This window comes from Poromitra crassiceps (assembly GCF_964638095.1).
Source record: "Poromitra crassiceps genome assembly, chromosome: 7".
Lineage (NCBI taxonomy): Eukaryota > Metazoa > Chordata > Actinopteri > Beryciformes > Melamphaidae > Poromitra > Poromitra crassiceps.
The window spans coordinates 3,237,281-3,255,749 of NC_139628.1; the positions used below are offsets into that span (position 1 = coordinate 3,237,281).

At 44.1% G+C, this 18,469-nt stretch overlaps 1 protein-coding gene across 1 annotated transcript in view; it reads left to right on the plus strand.

Moving 5' to 3' along the window:
• The window catches only part of LOC310780064 (polymeric immunoglobulin receptor-like), a 193,441-nt gene that overhangs the window by 162,996 nt on the left and 11,976 nt on the right, over nt 1-18,469 (plus strand). The window contains exons 5-6 of the mRNA XM_083640605.1: nt 10,717-11,007; nt 13,348-13,704. Coding sequence (XP_083496731.1) covers nt 10,717-11,007; nt 13,348-13,704 — 648 coding nt within the window. The remainder of the gene's footprint in view (nt 1-10,716; nt 11,008-13,347; nt 13,705-18,469) is intronic.

The window sequence follows — 18,469 nt, forward strand, 5'->3', positions numbered from 1 at the left end:
CTCAATGTCCGCACCAAGGGTGTAGTCTTAAACTAATTTTAGTTCACGGGCCACATGCGACCCAGTTTGGTCTCAAGTGGGCCAGACAAAGAAAATCAATGCATATAAGCTATAAATAATACCTCAATTTCTTTTTGTAAATAATTAGCCTACAGGTAGCCTACATGATATAACACATTTTCACATGGTTATCTCAGCTACCATAGGCAATAAAACAATAGACTACTTAAGTTGCTCCTGAAACCTGGTACCTCTTAGCCTTCACCAGCGCATCACACTGGATTGAAGGACTTCTCAGTGCAATTTTCATACTTTACAAAGTAATCCTGTGGGTTGGATTGGACCCTCTGGCCGGCCTGTTCTGGCCCCCAGGCCATATGTTTGACACCCCTGCTATAGAAGATATAATATATAATTTATAGTAGTAAAGCAGCAGAAGGCGAGGCCTGTTCTGGGGTTTCTGCTGTTAAGCTATTTTGAACTTTTATTTATTTCCCAAAGAAATCATTGAAGGTGCCCCCCAGTGTATTTTCCTCCTGTGGAACACAACACCTTACACACACACACACACACACACACACACACACACACACACACACACACACACACACACACACACACACACACACACACACACACACACACACACACACACACACACACAGAGTACTTACAGAGCAGCCATTGCAGAGATGTACCCTCCATTGTACAGCTTGGTGATATGAGACCACCTCTTTGAGGTTTACCAGTTACCCCAGATAAACCCCGCCCATTTATGTGTGTTTTCTAAGTGCGTGTCTATGTGGTTTTCTGTCCAGCAGCTTCAGGAAACTCTAGAGTGAGGTGAGAAAACCACAGTGATAAAATACAATGACAAAGACACAGGTAGACAAAATGCATTGTAATAACTGCACTTGCAATAACTGAACTCTACTATGTGAATATGTACACTACACACATTTATGATTATTATTATGATTATTATTATTGTGGCCTTCCTACGGCAGAGAGGAGAGACATTTAAGGTAAATGTTGATCTTGTAGTGTTTTGTTTTAGTCTTGACATCTTGTATTGTTGATCAATATTTTTGGATACTCTTGGTCCCTATCATTGGATAACAACATTGTGCGTGGGGATGAGCAGGGTTGGGGCGGGTGTTCACATAATGCTAGTGGGGAAAATGGTAGCCTCAACGCGAGACTCTTCAGTCATTCTCTTCAGTCATTCTTCCTTCAGAGTCTCGGATGCGCGGTCGTCCCCACAGCCACTGCAACGCCTGCTAAGTGGCTGCCAAACACAACACTTCTTCTTCCTCTTCATCATCAACCTCTTCTTCCCTGATCGCATCCATCAATTCATGGTCCATAATAAATAATAAAAAAAAAGTCTGAATAGCCTATGATAAGCAATAACCACAGGGCGTGGTTATTGCTTATCCTATTTGGGGTTAGAAATCATGCGACTAGGGGTGTCCGGACCGTGAAGGCATTCTTCTGAGTTAAACAACCATGAAAGCAAACTGACCGGCACCGAGAACCACTCCATGGCGGTGTTTGGATCTAGTTTACTTCTGTGCTTTTTTCTCCTACTGGCGTCTTACTCTCACGGTGAGTTGAGCTTTATGTACATGGGTGTGTCAGCATACATATCTACTTCCTGTCTGACAGCCGAACTCACTTCACGAACTGCTTCACTAACAAATACAATGCGGGCAGGAGGTGCCAGAGCCTGGGGAGAGCGGCAGGGAATGGGCTGGGGAAGGGAAACATCGCGGTCCATAGGGTTAAGGCCACAACAGACTCGTCCGTCAGAGCCTCGCCGTCATGCGGGGAGGGGGCGCCGTCGGCTGACGGGGGCTGCTCAATTTTTTTTTATTTTTTTTTATTCAAACAGACAAGTGAACATTGAATATTAGAACAGACATGTGCTCATAACAGAAAATAAATAAAAATTGACAAGTATGATGGTACAAATTACAGTCGAGAATCAAGTAGCAATGACAAGAGTGAAAACAAAAACAAATCATTCCTCTTTAAATAGTTCACAATATAATTTGACAGTTTTATTCCTTTTATTACTATCTATACGTTTAAGAGTCCTAATGAAGGAAAATGTCCTAATTCTCTGATTTACAAAATGTCACTAGCCTACACTTCACTTAGTGTCATGCAGCTTTTAAAGCCAGGGAAAGACAACATTTATGCCGTATCACCATATTACCATATCCAACATCTGACCATATAGTCTCATATCACAATATTGAGATAAAATTGATATATTGCCTACCCCTAATATTGAATGCCACAATCTACCTCCCAATGATGCTATTTTAATCAGGACACTTCATGATTTAACAATTATTTCATTTAATGATGATGAATGATTCTTTACAGAATATTATGATGGGAAAAGTTCGTTAGTCATAAAATGCCATTCTTCCCACCAGGGGAATTTCACCTTTTTTATTATAATTCCTTGGGCATTTTGCCTTTATTGGACAGGACAGTTAGGCAGACAGGAAAGGTGGGGAGTTTTCAATGTGGGAGGCGGGCCTCCCAGGGGGGCTCCAAGCCATTTCAGTGAATGGAAGTGAAGAAATATTACATTAGTTATCAAAACGAGATCACATAGAATAGGCTAAATATGTGTGTGATTTGAGATAGTTCAGAGATACTGTTTGGGGGGATTTCGTTTTTTTGATGTTTTATCCATCTCTGCATCTCAATCCTCTCCCTCTTCCCACTCAAATTAGCAGCACACGGGCCTATGCCAGGTTTCGACCTGGCACCACCCTGGCCACATCAAACCACATCAACACACAACCACAGTGTGTGTAGCGGCCGCATGCATGTGTTGTAGTGTCCGTGTGACAATAAATAAAGACGGGCTAGCCTACTGTATGGAAGGAGCAATCTACCGGCTGAAATGTACACGGCGTCAAGAGTTTAGATACTGGATTACTAATTCCTGAGGACAAGTGACTTGTGGACGTGCAGGTTGCGTGGTGAAAACAAAATCCTTCATGTTTGAGTGACAGGCGGTGAAAACACTTGCTGTCCTATGACGTCAATGGCGGGGAAGCGCTTTAAAAAAATTATGTTTAGAGACGTTAATGGCGGAGAATGAGTTAAAAGGGTAACATGTTACAATAAGGTCCACAAATTCTACAATGTTCTACTAATTAATGATTAGTTAATGTCATTAAATCATTAGTTAATCATTAGTTTATGATGAGTTAAAGTCAGTTCTGAGTATAGTAAAGATATATTCCACCCACATAGGCCTACTACTTTCTCTCCAAATATTTAGTTGGTATATTCCATCCAAATACTACTTCATGTCCAAGTACTTCAGTATATTCCAGCCAAATAGTACTTTTGTCTAAGTACTTATTGTATTGATGAGGCTTGCACACCGAGTGCTGTAGTCACAATGCTTTACTTCCGTAGTGCATGTTGATATCACGTGACAGATTGTCAGACCGAACCTGATACATTACTGCCATCTAGCGGTGTTAATTATACCCAAGTCCATGTATTCACATGCATCTCCCTTTTTTCAAATAAGGAATAACAGTAGCCTATTAGCTCTGAACTGGAAATGTTACTTTGTTTTAATGTAAATTTACTATTCCCTTCTTTAGGTAGAAACAAAATACATTCACTGTGTATCTGTTACTAACATACACCATAACCTTACTATTTATTTTACATAATACAACAAAATTCAATTACATTGTATGTCTGTTATACATTCAAGATTCAAGATTTTTATTGTCACTCCATGGTACAAGTATCACGTGTGAAATTCTTGTGCTGTGGACTCCGTTTACAACATAGTACAAATATAACAGGGCATATGAGTGCAAAAACAACAAGAGACACAACAAGCAATAAGGCAGTATAGTGATAAGACAAGTCAGAGACAGTGGCATATTCACTGCACATAGGTGCACATGTCATGTGCATACTTTAGACGTGCTTAAACATTTTAAATTCAGCGTATTTGACATACAGGTGCAAATAGCATATTCCTTATTAAACATACAATTCAACTCGGCGTTTTAAATTCGGCGTATTTGACATACAGGTGCAAATAGCATATTCCTTATTAAACATACAATTAAACATTAGACATACGTAATGGTAGCAGCTACAGTACGGTACAGTACGGCTACTACACTATTTGTGTATGTTAAGGAGTCTCGTGGCCTGCGGGAAGAAACTGTTCCTCAAGCGATTTGTGCGTGCTTTTGGAACCCTGTATCTTCTCCCTGAGGGTAACAGGGAGAACAGGCTGTTGTGGGGATGGTTTGTGTCTTTGATGATCTTCAGGGACCTCCTGAGGCACCACTGTTTATACAGTTCATGCAGATCTGGCAGCTCACATCCTGTTACGTGCTGGGCCGCGCGTCTCACTCTCCGTAGCGCCCTGCGGTCCATGGTGGTACAGTTCCCGTACCAGGTGGTGAAGCAGCCAGTCAGCAGGCTTTCAATGGTGCCTCTGTAGAAGTCCGTAAGGATTTCTGGCCTTAGCCCAAATTTCTTCAGGCGCCTGAGTCCGTGTATTCGCTGTTGGGCCTTTTTGACAACAGTGGCGGTGTGGCCGGCCCAAGTCAGGTCCTGGTGGATGTTGACTCCCAGGTACTTGAAGCTGTCCACCCTTTCCACCACTGTGCCGTTGATGGCACACCCCCCCCCCCCTCCTGTAGTCTACAATGATCTCCTTGGTCTTGGAGACGTTCAGAGAGAGGTGGTTGTCCTGGCACCATTGTTCCAGGGCCCCACCTCCTCTCTGTAGGCCGTCTCGTCGCCCCCCGAGATCAGCCCCACGACTGCTGTGTCGTCTGCAAACTTCACGATGGTGTTCGAAGTTTGAGTCGCCACGCAGTCGTGGGTGTAGAGGTCGTACCAGAAGGGGCTGGAGACGCACCCCTGGGGCGCTCCTATGCTGATGGTCAGTGGGGAGGAGGTGAGGTTGCCCACCCTCACCACCTGGCGGCGGTCTGTCAGGAAATCCAGGATCCAGTCGCACATTGCTGTGTTTAGTCCCAGATCCTTGAGCTTGTGTACCAGCCTGGAGGGTACTATGGTGTTGAATGCTGAGCTGTAGTCCACGAACAGCATTCTTACATAGGTGTCCTTCCCCTCCAGGTGGGACAGGGCGGTGTGGAGCATGTGTGCTACTGCATCTGCTGTGCTCCTGTTGGGGCGGTATGCAAATTGTAGCGGGTCGTGGTCCGGGGGGAGTGTGGGGCGGATCTGTGATATGACCAGCTTTTCAAAGCACTTGCTGGCTATTGGCGTGAGGGCTATTGGGCCCTCTCTTCTCCCCCCCACATACACATCTCCTTCACACTTCCTCTATGAGTCTCTTTGGTTTCACTAGTATTTGTCTCCTCGTACGTTCCCTGAGTTTTGTCACGGTCCTTGTTTTTATCAGTCTCTGGTGATGTGCGTGTGTCAGTCATTTCAGGTTGCTCTTGATTTGGGATTGTCATGTCGTTTGTGTTGATGTCCATGACTTTGGTCTCCGTTTGAGGCACTTTCAGCAGGTGTCTCATGTTTTTCCATGCTCAGTGATCACTTCATATGACCTGGGTGTCGTCTCCTTGACCACTTTCGCCAGCTGTCCCCACTGTCCATCACATCTCACCCGCACAGTTTCCTCTCGTGCAAGTGGTCTCAGTGGTGTAGCTGTTCTGTTGTAGGATTGTGTCTGTCTCAACTGATGTTTCGCTGTCCGTAGCTTCCTTTTCATTAGCATTTGTGCTGGTGAAAGTCCATTCTAGTTTCCTGGCTGGGCGATGAATGAAAAGATGAATTTTAACACTTTGAGTGCCACGGCCCTTGGGCAAAAGGTTGCTTGCTGTGCCACATAGTAGTGCTGCACGATTAATCGAATCGCAATCGCAATCGCGATGTCAGCACGTGCGATTGCATAACCGCAAAAGTGTGCGATTATTTAATTTTTTTCACGTCTTTTTGAGTGTGTGTGTGTGTGTGTGAGAGCCTCCTTTAAACTAACGTTACACGCGACGCAGCAAACACACGTTTCTCAGCCATCACACTGGGCAGCAATACTAGCGGGAGACTTCTCCCATGCACTCCCGCAAATAAGTAATGTTATGTGCAGCAAGGTACATATTATCTACAGAGAGGGCGAGAGAGAACATCCATGATCGCTAACAGCAAGCTATGCTAATAACTAGCTAGCCGTTCAGAAACGCATGTAAACAGCTGTGTGATCAGTGAGAACGTCAGTAAAATAAGGAGAGAGCTGCAGGTGCTTATGCAGAACTAGTGCGCGATTAAGTACACAGTGGGGATGACCCGCTGTGATGAAGAATATAACGAGATTAACAAGGTTGATAGCAAAACACTGTCGCAGCTGCCAGCACTGGCAGCAACACCTCCAGGCTAGCTAACTAGCCTGTCACATGACGCCTTCATGGTCCCCTCGTTAAAAGTCTGCTGCACGTTCTCACCTCTCTCTCTCAAGAAGCGTCACGTGAGTGTGGCGTTTAAGGCCATCTGTCGCTACAAAATAAATAAACGGGGTGTATAATTCATTAGTATTGCTGGACAGACATGTAACTAACTTTGCAACTTTGCTGAGCCATCTTCTATGTGCTGTAACACAGTGCAGTTTCTATTTGACTGGTGTTTCTTTTTTACATGTTTGGGACAGGCAAATGTCTCAAAATGTTTTATTTTTTTGTAAAGATAATTTAATTTCAAATTGTTTTATTTTTTTAGTTTTAATATATTTTAAATTGTAACATATTTCATGTAGGCTATTTTAGTCTGTGATATGTGAAACCGTGGTATTTTTGTCCAAGGTTATCATACCGTCAAAAACTCATGCCGGCACATCCCTAGATACCTAGTGGCAGTGGTGGCCCAACGGTTAGAGAAGCGAGCTTCAATCCCCGGGACCGGCAGGATAAATCTGGGTGGGGAAAGTGAAAAGGCAGCGCTTGCCCCTCCCTCATTACCACCACTGAGGTGCCCTTGAGCAAGGCCTTAACCCCAACTGCTCCAGTGGAGCTGATCAGTGGCCAGCAGATCAGACTGTGGTTGTACTGGTCAGCTTCCAGGTATGAATGTGTGTGTGAATGTGAACAGGGCACTCCTGAAAAAGAGAGCATTGCTCTCAGTGAGACTCCCCCTGTATAAATAAAGGTAAAAAAAAAAAAAACTCTTGTTTATTATATCGCAATCACAATCGCAATCGCAATATTGTCCACCCTAATCGCTAATCGCACCTTTTCCCCAAATCGTGCAGCACTACCACATAGGCTGCAATGCATTTTAAAACAGTCATATAATTTCTTTAATAATTACTATGTAAACACTGAACACGCACAAATAACGATGAGACTCTCTTCTATCACCTGCAAAAAAAAGTTTATTGATCCCATTTTCCGTTCTTTAGTTATGAGCCGGAGAAGATAGCTTGATTGAAGCAAAAACATCCCTTTTTTTCTACGAGCTGAGATAATGAGCCTTTTGTGAAATTAAACATTTCAAGCACATCACTGACTCTGAAGCTAATTTTCTGATGTCTGGGTCTGTCTGGGTGAAGTGTATGCTGCTCTGCCTGCTCTGCGTGCCCCCCCCCCCCCCCCCCTCAACTGCACACGCCTCCTGGGTGTGTCTGTTGGCTCTCTCAGTCTCTGCTGAGTTTGCTGCGCACACACAGTGAATGGTGCGCGACACCCAGCTTTTTGGTTCCGCGTGTGTTTGTCACGGGCTCGCATGCTTCCAGTTCGGAATAATAAGGCTGATTATGCGAATGTGCTGTTGCAGCGTACACGGAGGTGCGAGTTGTGACAGCGGATGCTGCTGCTCTGGGCACAGCTGGCGTTGTGCTCGTTGTGCTTCTGCACGTCGATGCATACGGACGGATGCGATGCGATTTTCCTCCTTTTCCCCACTGACTATTTCTGTGTGTTTGGCTCCTTTTTCTCTGATCAGGAGAGTGCTGTCGCCACCTAATGGGTTTGTAAAATAGGTTATCGACCTCCAATAGCTACAATATTGTTAGAGGTGACGTAAGAAGCTTAGATCGACACCCCCCCGTCAAAAAAACAATTTGGAGTTACTGACGCCATTTGGCGTCGCTGGCACTGTACGGTAAATTTCTAATGACGCCATATGGCGTCGCTGGCACTCAATGTGTTAAGTTCCATGTTCTGTCATCCCAATGGATGACAGAACATGGAAATTAAAATTACACTACTTTTCCTGATGTTTTAGGTTTTTGCCGTGGTATCGTTTAAGTATCGCTATTGAGATATTTAGGCAAGTATCGGTATCGAAGTCATAATTTTGATATCGTGACAACACAAGTCAGGAACGCCTGGACGGAAGTTCTTCCAATTTGCCTCAAACGTCCACTTGGACTCAAGGGATGAACCGGTTACATTTTGGTGTTCAAAGGTCAAGGTCACTGTGACCCCACGAATGCCATATATCTCAGTAACAACACCTTGATGAAATTTCTTCACATTTGGCTCAAACGTCAAAGTCTCGACAGACATGGATGTCGAATGCTCACTTGTTGGCAGAGGCATATATCTGGTTGTTCTAGTTTGATTTTACATAATAATTTTCATTCTACTTTATTGTCTTATTTCTATTGTTATAATTTCTCTATGCTTATATATTTCCTTACATGAATGTGAGCAACTGTAGCGTTAGTTAATTTCCCCTCGGGGATCAATAAAGTATTTCTGATTCTGATAACTTTCACATCCAGGACCCTAAACTGGCACAAATTAGACCACAGACCCGGTCTGATAAGATTTTTTGCTTTTTAATGTTTTATTACTGGAAGTGTATGAAAGCCATGACCAACACAGTCATACAGTCTGTCATTGTGTTACTTATGGATGGAATTATAGTGATAAATTATTCCTCTTTTTGCTGGGGACCCCCTGGAACCACCTTGTGGGTCACTGTACTCCACTTTGAGAATCACTGACCTAGACACCATTAGCCCTACAAATCCTAACCGCAGTAACAACACTAATAATGAAACTGAGAAAAATGGCTTTAAAGTTTTTTTTGACTGTCCAGCCAAATGAGTTATAGGTTTTGTCAGGGCCGCCGCTCCCTACACGCGCACAACGCACTGAGCGTAGGGCCGTGGTATTCCTGCTCTGGATGATGCCTAGGCAACAGCCGCCTAGGCATCATCCAGAGCAGGAATACCACGGTCAAACAGACAGTGTGGCGGATGCCTCGCATTTTGGTAATGCCCCTTCTACAATTAACTCTCCACAGTAGTTAAGCTACTATACTTCCCTGCATACGGCAGATACTTCCTTCTTGGAGTTTCAAAATAAAGCGCCTCTGCTTCTAACATGAAATAATTCAGGCATCTCAAGTAAAACATAATGAAATTACTATTACCAGATTTATCTACACACACACACACACACACACACACACACACACACACACACACACACACACACACACACACACACACACACACACACACACACACACACAAAAGATTGCATTTGTGAATTGAACAATTAAAAAATGTACGCTTAGGGCACCCAAATGGCCAGCAGCGGCGCTGGGTTTTGTATACTCTGTTTTATCAAATACAGAGCAAGACTGAACTTTGCCAATTTGTCACATGATAAAACAAACATTTAAAAGTTCAATTTCAGTAATAACTTAATTTTGACCAAAATTGTAGTCACTGCGGTTTGGATTTGGAGGGCATAGTAGGTCATGCAGTGAAGTTTCTCTCACTGCAAGGAAATGGCTACTGTAGTGGTGAAGTTAGTGTTGTCTGCTGCGACTGTTTTTAAGCTGCAAAACAAAACGCCTCAATAGACTATAACTAGAGCCAGGAGGACTAGAGTCTTTTTTATTTTTTTGCAATGTAATAACTTTGTTGAAATAAAACCCATGGATTATTCTCCCCCCCTCATATTGTACTTTAGGCCTGCAGCAGCTGACAGCGTACCGAGGAGAGAATGTTACTCTGGAGTGTTGGGATGTCAGCAATGTCCCCATCATTGTGTTGGAGTGGACCAAACTGGACCTGACGCCACCGTATGTCTTAATTTACCGAGATAACCTGCCAGACCAGATCCCGCAGAATCCATCTTTTGCTGGCCGGGTGGAGCTGCTGGACAGAGAGATGAAAAACAGAAACCTGTCTGTAGTTCTGAAGAATGTGAATAGAGACGACTCTGGAACATACAAGGCTCATGTTGTAACAGACCGAGCTGCAGGACTCAGGAAGATCTGCACCATCATCCTCACAGTTAAAGAACCACCAGGTGAGTTCAGATGATCAGGAGGCAGGTTGGCTGCAGAGCTGTTAGTCAATCAAAGATCTTTGCAGGAGGGAAATGCCTCAGACTGTCCTGACACAGAGACACAGTTCACTGGCAGAGTCTTTTCAGAGACGAAAGCAATATTCTTATACTCTATAATAGTGACATTTATAGTCATAGTCAAATCAGCTCTTCAGCATTGGTTAATGTTAGGCTACATTTTCAAATCGTCATCATTAGCTGTTACTTTAGCAGACAGTCTCCCTTGGATTTTTTTTTTATATAAAAATAACATCACACAATTTTCTCAACCTTAAAAATGCAGGTTTCACCCATCACAGAAAAGGCTGGAAAAGTGTAAACTCACTTTCAACTTGACTGATAAATTGTTCTCTCCTTGTAGCCCAAGAGGAAACCCTAACCCTGGCCTTGGGAGGAAAACTTGACTTGGCGCCAGACACATCTGCTGTTTCTAAACCCATAACCAGCATCCTGTGGAGACATGGAAACAACATGGTGGCAGAATGGATCCAGAGTGCAGCACCTGTGGAGGACTATGGAGAGTTTAAAGGACGCACACACCTGAATACATCGACTGGACGTTTGGTTATCAATGATTTGGCTAGAAATGATGGTGGAGCTTACTCTGTGGCGTTCAACAACAAACCCCACCGCAAGAAATATGAGATTCATGTGATCCGTGAGTATGAATGCTGTCCTACCAAATACATTTGAAGTGTTCTTAACTCATTGAGTGCCATGGACGTCTTTTGACGTCCAATTAAATAGTGACGTAGAGTGCCACGGACGTCTTTCGACGTCCAATGCGTTTTTTGACGGTGGGACGTCGATCAAAGCCTTCCGCAGCTCCTGTACAACTATTGTAGCTATTGGAGGTCTATAACCTATTTTACAGAACCCTTAGGTGGCGACAGTGCTCTCCAGGTTAACAGAAAGGCAGAGAAAAACAGAGAATAAGTCGTTGGGGAAACGGAAATCGCATCGCATCCGTATGCATCGATATCCATGAAGCGTTTTAACGTTAGATGTGCCTGCAGCAGCCAATCTGCTCCCACAATTGAGCTCCTCCATGTCCGCTGCGACAGCCCATTCGCATGATCAGCCGTGGAGTTGTTATTATTCTCAACTGGAAGCATAGGAGCCGGTGACAAACACACGCGGAAAAAGCTGGATGTCGCGCACCCTTCACAGTGCAGAGCAAACTCAGCAGAGAGCCACCTCCCATACAGGAGGAGTGTGCAGTTGAGGCGGGGCGGGGCGGGGCGGGAGGGGGGGGGGGGGGGGGGGGCACGCAGAGCAGCACACAACACCCAGACAGACCCAGGCAGCAGGACAGGGTTGGCAAACGCAAGCCAGAATATCCGATGCCCACCAGCAGCAAATCAAGACCAGCAAGAAGCTGCAACCAGCAGCGCACGCAGGGGCCAGCGCTGCTGGTTGCAGCTAAAAATATTATTCTGCCAAACAAAATTCCCTGGCCTTCACTGTTTTATTGAAGGAAATTATTTTTGAGGTGTGACTACATCAGAAAATTAGCTTCAGAGTCAGTGATGTGTTTGAAATGTTTAATTTCACAAAAGGGCCATTATCTCAGCTTCTAGAAAAAAACTGCTCTTTTTTGTTAAATCAAGCTATCTTCTCCGGCTGATAACTAAAGAACGGAAAATGATATCAATAAACCTGTTTTTGCTGATGATAGAAAAGAGTCTCATCGTTCTTTTTGCATGTTCATTGTTTACATAGTAATATCACACAATATTCTGTGGGCCTCGAGAAATCACTGAAAAAAGCTCTGAAACTCTGGCACTGGGAGCGTCCGTTCTCCAAAAGTGGCTGGCACTCAATGAGTTAAAGACCCCCTAAACTAAAAAAAAAAAAAAAAAAATCCGTTTTTCTTCTTGTACCTTCAGTTGGATGTCTGAGCTTCACTGTGCAGAATGATGTCTGTGCAGAGTTTGACACTAAAAATCTGCTGAACGTGGAACGTTTCTCTGAGCTCACTGAAGAGGCGGTTTTCAACAAGCAGCCAATCCCTGTCCAGTATTCAGCAGTTAAAGCCCCAACACATTCTCACTCCTAAAGGCCTAAACAGACTCGTCCGTCAGAGCCTCGCCCCACCCTCCCTGTATGACGGCGGGTGCAGCGCCGTCATACAGGGAGGGGGCGCTGTCGGCTGACGGGGGCTGCTCAAAAATGTGACTCAGCGGCGACGATACGTGCGTGACGTCAGCTGCACGAGAGTTGTGATTGGCCGTTGCCTTGGCTCATCGTCGTAAAGTCGCCTTTCAAAGCATGACGTTAGATTATAACGAACTAGTTGTGTGGCTTAGCCTTCCCAAATGTTGGGGGTCGTTTTTTAGAATTTAATACATAGAATTGGGAACGTTACATTCAATTTCATTCAGACTGCCTTGCACTCAATCGCCGCCATTTTTGCACGGAGCTTGCACAGGAGGAGGGAGGGTGGGAGGAGGGAGGGTGTAGTGGCGTCCTAGCATGTAGGGCTCGCTGGCGCCGCCAGACGGCGAGACGGCTCCAATTGGAGGCGGACGGACGAGTCTGTTTAGGCCTTAACTCATCATATACTGTCAGGAACCCTTCTTGCCGTCACTTTGTCATGAGTTGGGAGTGAGAATATGTTGAAAGCCTGTGTTGTATGCTGTGATTGGCTAGTTAGGTTCTAGATCACCCTGATTGGTTGCTTCAGATTTTTAAATGAGGGAGGAGGGGAAGTCATCTTAAGGATTTTAACAAAATAACTTTTTTGTTCAGACACAAGAGTATTTCATATCTTGAAACATGACTTTAGAGGGTCTTTAAGTTTTCGTTTTAATTTGTCCGCGAATAGCAACACCAGTTCTACAGATCTGAATATTGCTGACTGAGTGATGAAATTATTAAAACTATACTAAATAAAGAGTTGTATGAATGTTTTTGGAACCGTAGAGGCGTTTCAGGCAGCTGATGTTTGAAGAATTATGTTGTTTCTCCTCTGTGTTTTTGTATCATTGAACTTTAGGTCAGCAAAATGTAACGGCGCTCCCAGGAGAGGATGTCATTCTGGAGTGTCGGGGGCCCAACGATGTCCCCAGCATGTTGCAGTGGACCAGACCAGACCTGAAGCCACAAGAATATGTCTTCCTTTATGGAGACCAACAGTCAGACCTGACCCACCAGAGTCCGTCTTTTGCTGGCCGGGTGGAGCTGCTGGACAGAGAGATGAAGAACGGCGACCTGTCTGTAGTCCTGAAGAACGTGAACAGAAATGACACTGGGACATATGAGTGCCATGTTACAAGCAATGCCAAACGCAGTAAGAGAGCCAATGCTAACACTGAGCCCAACTGCATCATCAACCTCACCGTTGAAGAACCAGGTGAGTTGAGGTGATCAGTTTGGCTGCAGTCTGCTGCAGGTTGGTGACCAGAGCCACTTCTTAACATGCAGTGGAATCCGTATTATAACCTGCACCTAGCCGGTTGGCCTGCATGTTAAACAACAATTAGCCGGCCTACGCGCACTCCCGCGACTCCGTATCTTATCTACCTCGACCACCGGTATAAGATCCGCTTCCACGCAATCGCAGCTCATGTTAAACAGCTGGCAGGTTATTATCCGCATATCCGTAGTGGGCAGGTGTGGCTCTTCGTGACTCACTTCACGTTCACTAGTTTATTAATTAATGAATCGTTCGGGCAATCGCTTATATCAACGAGCAAACTCACGGTTTCCTCAAGTGCTGCAAAAACGGGTTGATTGATTGTTTGGCCAATGCGCTTCAGCTGCAGGCAGCCAGGTCCAGTATCAGGAGGGATGCTGCTGCGTTGCTTGCTTGCTCCCATGTCAGAAAAAGCCTAACTTTTGTGGGGAGAAATACATTGAAAACTAGTTAGATATGACTTGAAATGCCACTTGTAAAATAAATCACCCACAGTGATTGACGACAGTCCGACCACTATTTTGACTGGGCTGCTTTATGTAGGCGAAGCGCTCATTTTTTGGCACATTGCCACCCCTCGTTGGAATGGACTCCGTTAAAACCAACGGCATGCTTTTTGAAGTCTCCAGATTTGTCGCTAACGTGATGCAGCCAATTATATCAGCAGGCAGTGTTGTGTAGAGGATAGGAGCTGACTGACTGATAGGCTATCAAACTTTTGTGGGGAGAAATAGCCTACATTTAAAACTAGTCAGATATGACTAGTTGCCACTTGTAAAATAAATCACCCACAGTGATAGACGACGGTGCGACCACTATTTTGACTGCCTCATAGCTAAAGCTGTTTCCTATCACATTTCTTGTTTTCGATACATGCTACCGCTCCCCCCCCCCCCCCCCCCCCCCCCCCACCGCCCACTGGCAGAAAAAACGGCTCATATCCAGTTGTCTCTTAACAAAGACCCCTCATGTTTAGAAAGGCAAAACCTGAAAATATCCTGTTCTCTCTAGCAGGACATGATCCAGATAACATGTTTAAAAGGCACTCAGGTCTGAAGAAGCTCTGCACTGAAATATAAGATGGACCATAATAAATAATAATAAAGCTTAAAAAGTCTTTATTTGGTGCAGATCAACACACTCACTTATGTTTCCACAGCACAGTGTCTTCTTCAGAGTGAAGAGGCATTGGATTCACAGTGTGTTTAAACCACTTGTAATATTGTCACTACTGTTAGACTCTGATGAAGATGCTGTGTGCGTTGAAACGTTAGTCACTGCACCTTGTTAAAATATGTTTCCAGTTAATCGTGTGCTCCAGGTGCATCGCAGATATGGGAAACCTCCCCAACTTAACTAAACTGACATCAATGATAACTGATGAAGTTGATTGAAGCAACTGCACATGTAGGCTACTATGGAATATTGTGTTGGAATCTGGGGGTAACGGCTTCAACAGTGATGATAATGTGATTTGATAGTCAGTGTTTATTATGATGATGAATTTTGGTACAAAAGCCCATTTGGAGATCCCCTCTCTCTTCCTCAATTAGATTTCCTATCCAGTTGTATTTAGGCTACTAGGAAATAAATAGATGTACTGCCATGTAAATCTTGGCTGCTGAGGTGCTTCTCTAGGCTACTAGGGATGGGCATTTCTAGCAAAAACACTATTCGAAATTCGCTGGCCAAATTCGAATTTAATTCGAATTTCGAAAATAAAAAAAAAAATGTAAAAAAAAAAAAAAAAAAAATTTTTTTTTACATTTTTAATTTTTTTTACATTGACATTTTCGAAAATAAAAAACAGTTTTGACAATCATGAGTGGTTGTGGTTCATTAAATATTTAGTAGGCTCAGGTCTGAGTGCCAAAGGGGTGCCAAAGTCACCCCCTCTCCCTCTTCATGGGATTTCATCCGCCATTCATTTTTCCATAAACCTTGCTTAAAATGCTTATAGCGATTTGACTATACCGGTACTTAGAATCAGGGGAGACAATGCAACATTTCACTCAAAAAATTTTTTTTTTTTTTTTTTTTTTTTTTTTTTTTCGAATTTCGAATTTCGAATTTCAATAATAAAAGTCGACCTTGATAATAACAACGATTATTCGAAAATTCGAAATTCGATGCCCATCCCTATAGGCTACATTATTATGATTTGATTTGTGAGTTTTACAGTCAAATACATAAACATTAATCGGTAACACTTTATAATAATGTTCAGTCGTATGATGTGTAAATAATTTACAATTCATTTACAAGGCTTTCTGCATCCCCTAATCTAAAGTGTAAACCATTCATGACACATAAATGTGTTACAAGGGGGTAGCCACTGGCGCCGGAACAAGGGGGACATGGGGACATTTTGTCCCCCTTAAAATTTGGTCCGCCTAAATTTTTTTTTTTTTTTTTTTTAATCTGAGGGGGCAACTGCCCCTGACACTTAGAGCCCACTTTACACTGTTTACACAGCCTGTGATGCTTGTTAAAGCCATGATCGTTGTGGGATTATTACACCTGAGACAGAGAGACCCGGGGATCAAGTTACAGAGAGCCCACTTTACACTGTTTACTAGAGATGCAGCGGTTTCCGGTTTGAAGGTATACCGCGGTTTGAAAAAGTCACGGTATCAAAACCACTAAGATTTGCCGTCATACCTTCCTCACGGTATCAGCTGTTTCCCCAAAACAACGTGCCCAGGTCGCTTTGCAGAGTGCAGCTTACACGGCCCCTCCCCCTTGCTGCATGCCTACCTAGACGCACAGTAGAGAGGAGCTGTGAGGAGCTGTCCCTGTGTGTTTACAACCGTGTGTGTGATAAAGCAGGAGAACGCAAGGACCCCCCTGAACTTTCCCCCATCTAAAAACGTCAGCTGTATGGGAATATATCGGCTATTATAAAAATACAGATGGCCACATAGCCTCAACGCGAGACTCATCAGAATGACTGATGAGTCTCGCGTTGAGCCTAGGATGGCCAGGGCTTAGATCTGCGTGAGCACGACCCGTCGTAATTTGTCAAATTCAAGGTACATTAAAATGTTGTCTTGCTTCAACATACATCGCATCGCATAAACCATTTCCACCCGCAGGTTTGAGGAGTAGCTAACATAAACGTCAGATAAATACTCTCTATAGGCTAACGTTACCTACTGAGGCAGCTAACATGGCTAATTAGCTAGCTAACACCAGCTATCTTTCTCCTCTAACTAACGTTAATGACACGTTAGTTGACTGAGCGAACGTCGCTGTACAGCAGGTCGTTATCAAAATGTATTGCACTGAAGAGAAGTAACATTAGAAAATGACGAAAGACTCCTCCAATCTGGCAGTGGATTATGCACAAACTTTGTGTGTGTGTGAGAGAGACAGAAACAGGAACGTGTGTGTGTGTGTGTGTGTGTGTGTGTGTGTGTGTGTGTGTGTGTGTGTGTGTGTGTGTGTGTGTGTGTGTGTGTGTGTGTGTGTGTGTGTGTGTGGGACAGGGCTGTGTGAGTGAGAGAGAGAGAGAGAGAGAGAGAGAGAGACAGGGACAGGGCTGTGTGTGTATGTGTCCTGTGTGAGACAGAGTGGGGGTGTATGTGTGAGGAAACAATTATTATTTGTGTCCAGTGTTCACCCATTACAAAAGAGAAGCTTGATTGTTATGACCTATGTTATTGACCTATGTGGGATTCGAAATAACGAAGGTTATGCCAAACCCCACATAGGTTACGCTAAAACCACCACCGCAAAGCGTCCTACCCGTAGTTGCCCAGTCGGCAGGAAAGTATCGCGGGACTTCACGAGACTTGGTGACCACGTTTGAGGTAATTTGATCCCTGTGAAAGTCCAGGAAATGGCCTGGGGCGAAATATCACTCTGGTGGATGTTGAGGGATCACATTATTACCATATGTGGCGAAAACGGGAATAAAAATAGCTATTTAGATGCAGGAAAGACAGGCTCACACTTGGCCCCAAATCAGCTCCATTTTACAACTGACTTGGACGCTATTGATCTCAAAACAACGCTAGGACGGCCAGAAACACCGCAGACATCGCTGGGTGAGTGGCCAAATCATAATTATTGCCAGGAGATGGGTACAGGTTAAAAAAAAACGAAATTCTCCTTTAAGTTAAGATTAAGTTAAAGGTCCCATATTGTGTAGTTTTCTGCTGTTTTAAACATTTGTGAGGGGTCTTTAAAATAAGGTCATGCATCCTGTTTGGGATTTGGAGACAAGTTTTTTTTTTTATTGCATTTCTACCCATTCTAGCTCTGTGCTCATTAAATATGCAGGTTTGGCCACAGAGGCGCCGCTGATTGGCCGATGAGGTGCCCCGCTCTGATTGGCCGCCTGATCTGCCACTCAAAGCAAACGCTGACTGAGGCTAGAGCAACTGACTCAGGGTCAGCTGTGCTGTAGACTGGACTGCAGAGACTGGGACGAATAGAGGCCAGTGTGAAGGGTATAATGGGATGTGTGGGGGTAGTGGAGGGGAAGAAAATAGTTGTCAGTTTTTTTTAGAGGAACTGGACTGTTAACAAGACTGTAATGATGTAGGGGAACATTGGATGGATTAGTCCAGAAGGAGGCGGTAATGCAACATGCTGGATGCCAACCGCCGTAAAACCAAACAGAAGAAGAAGACATCCTGTCTGCTGCCTTTAGCTAGCTGCACTGAGCTAAAGAAAGTGTTGACAGATTCGGATTTAT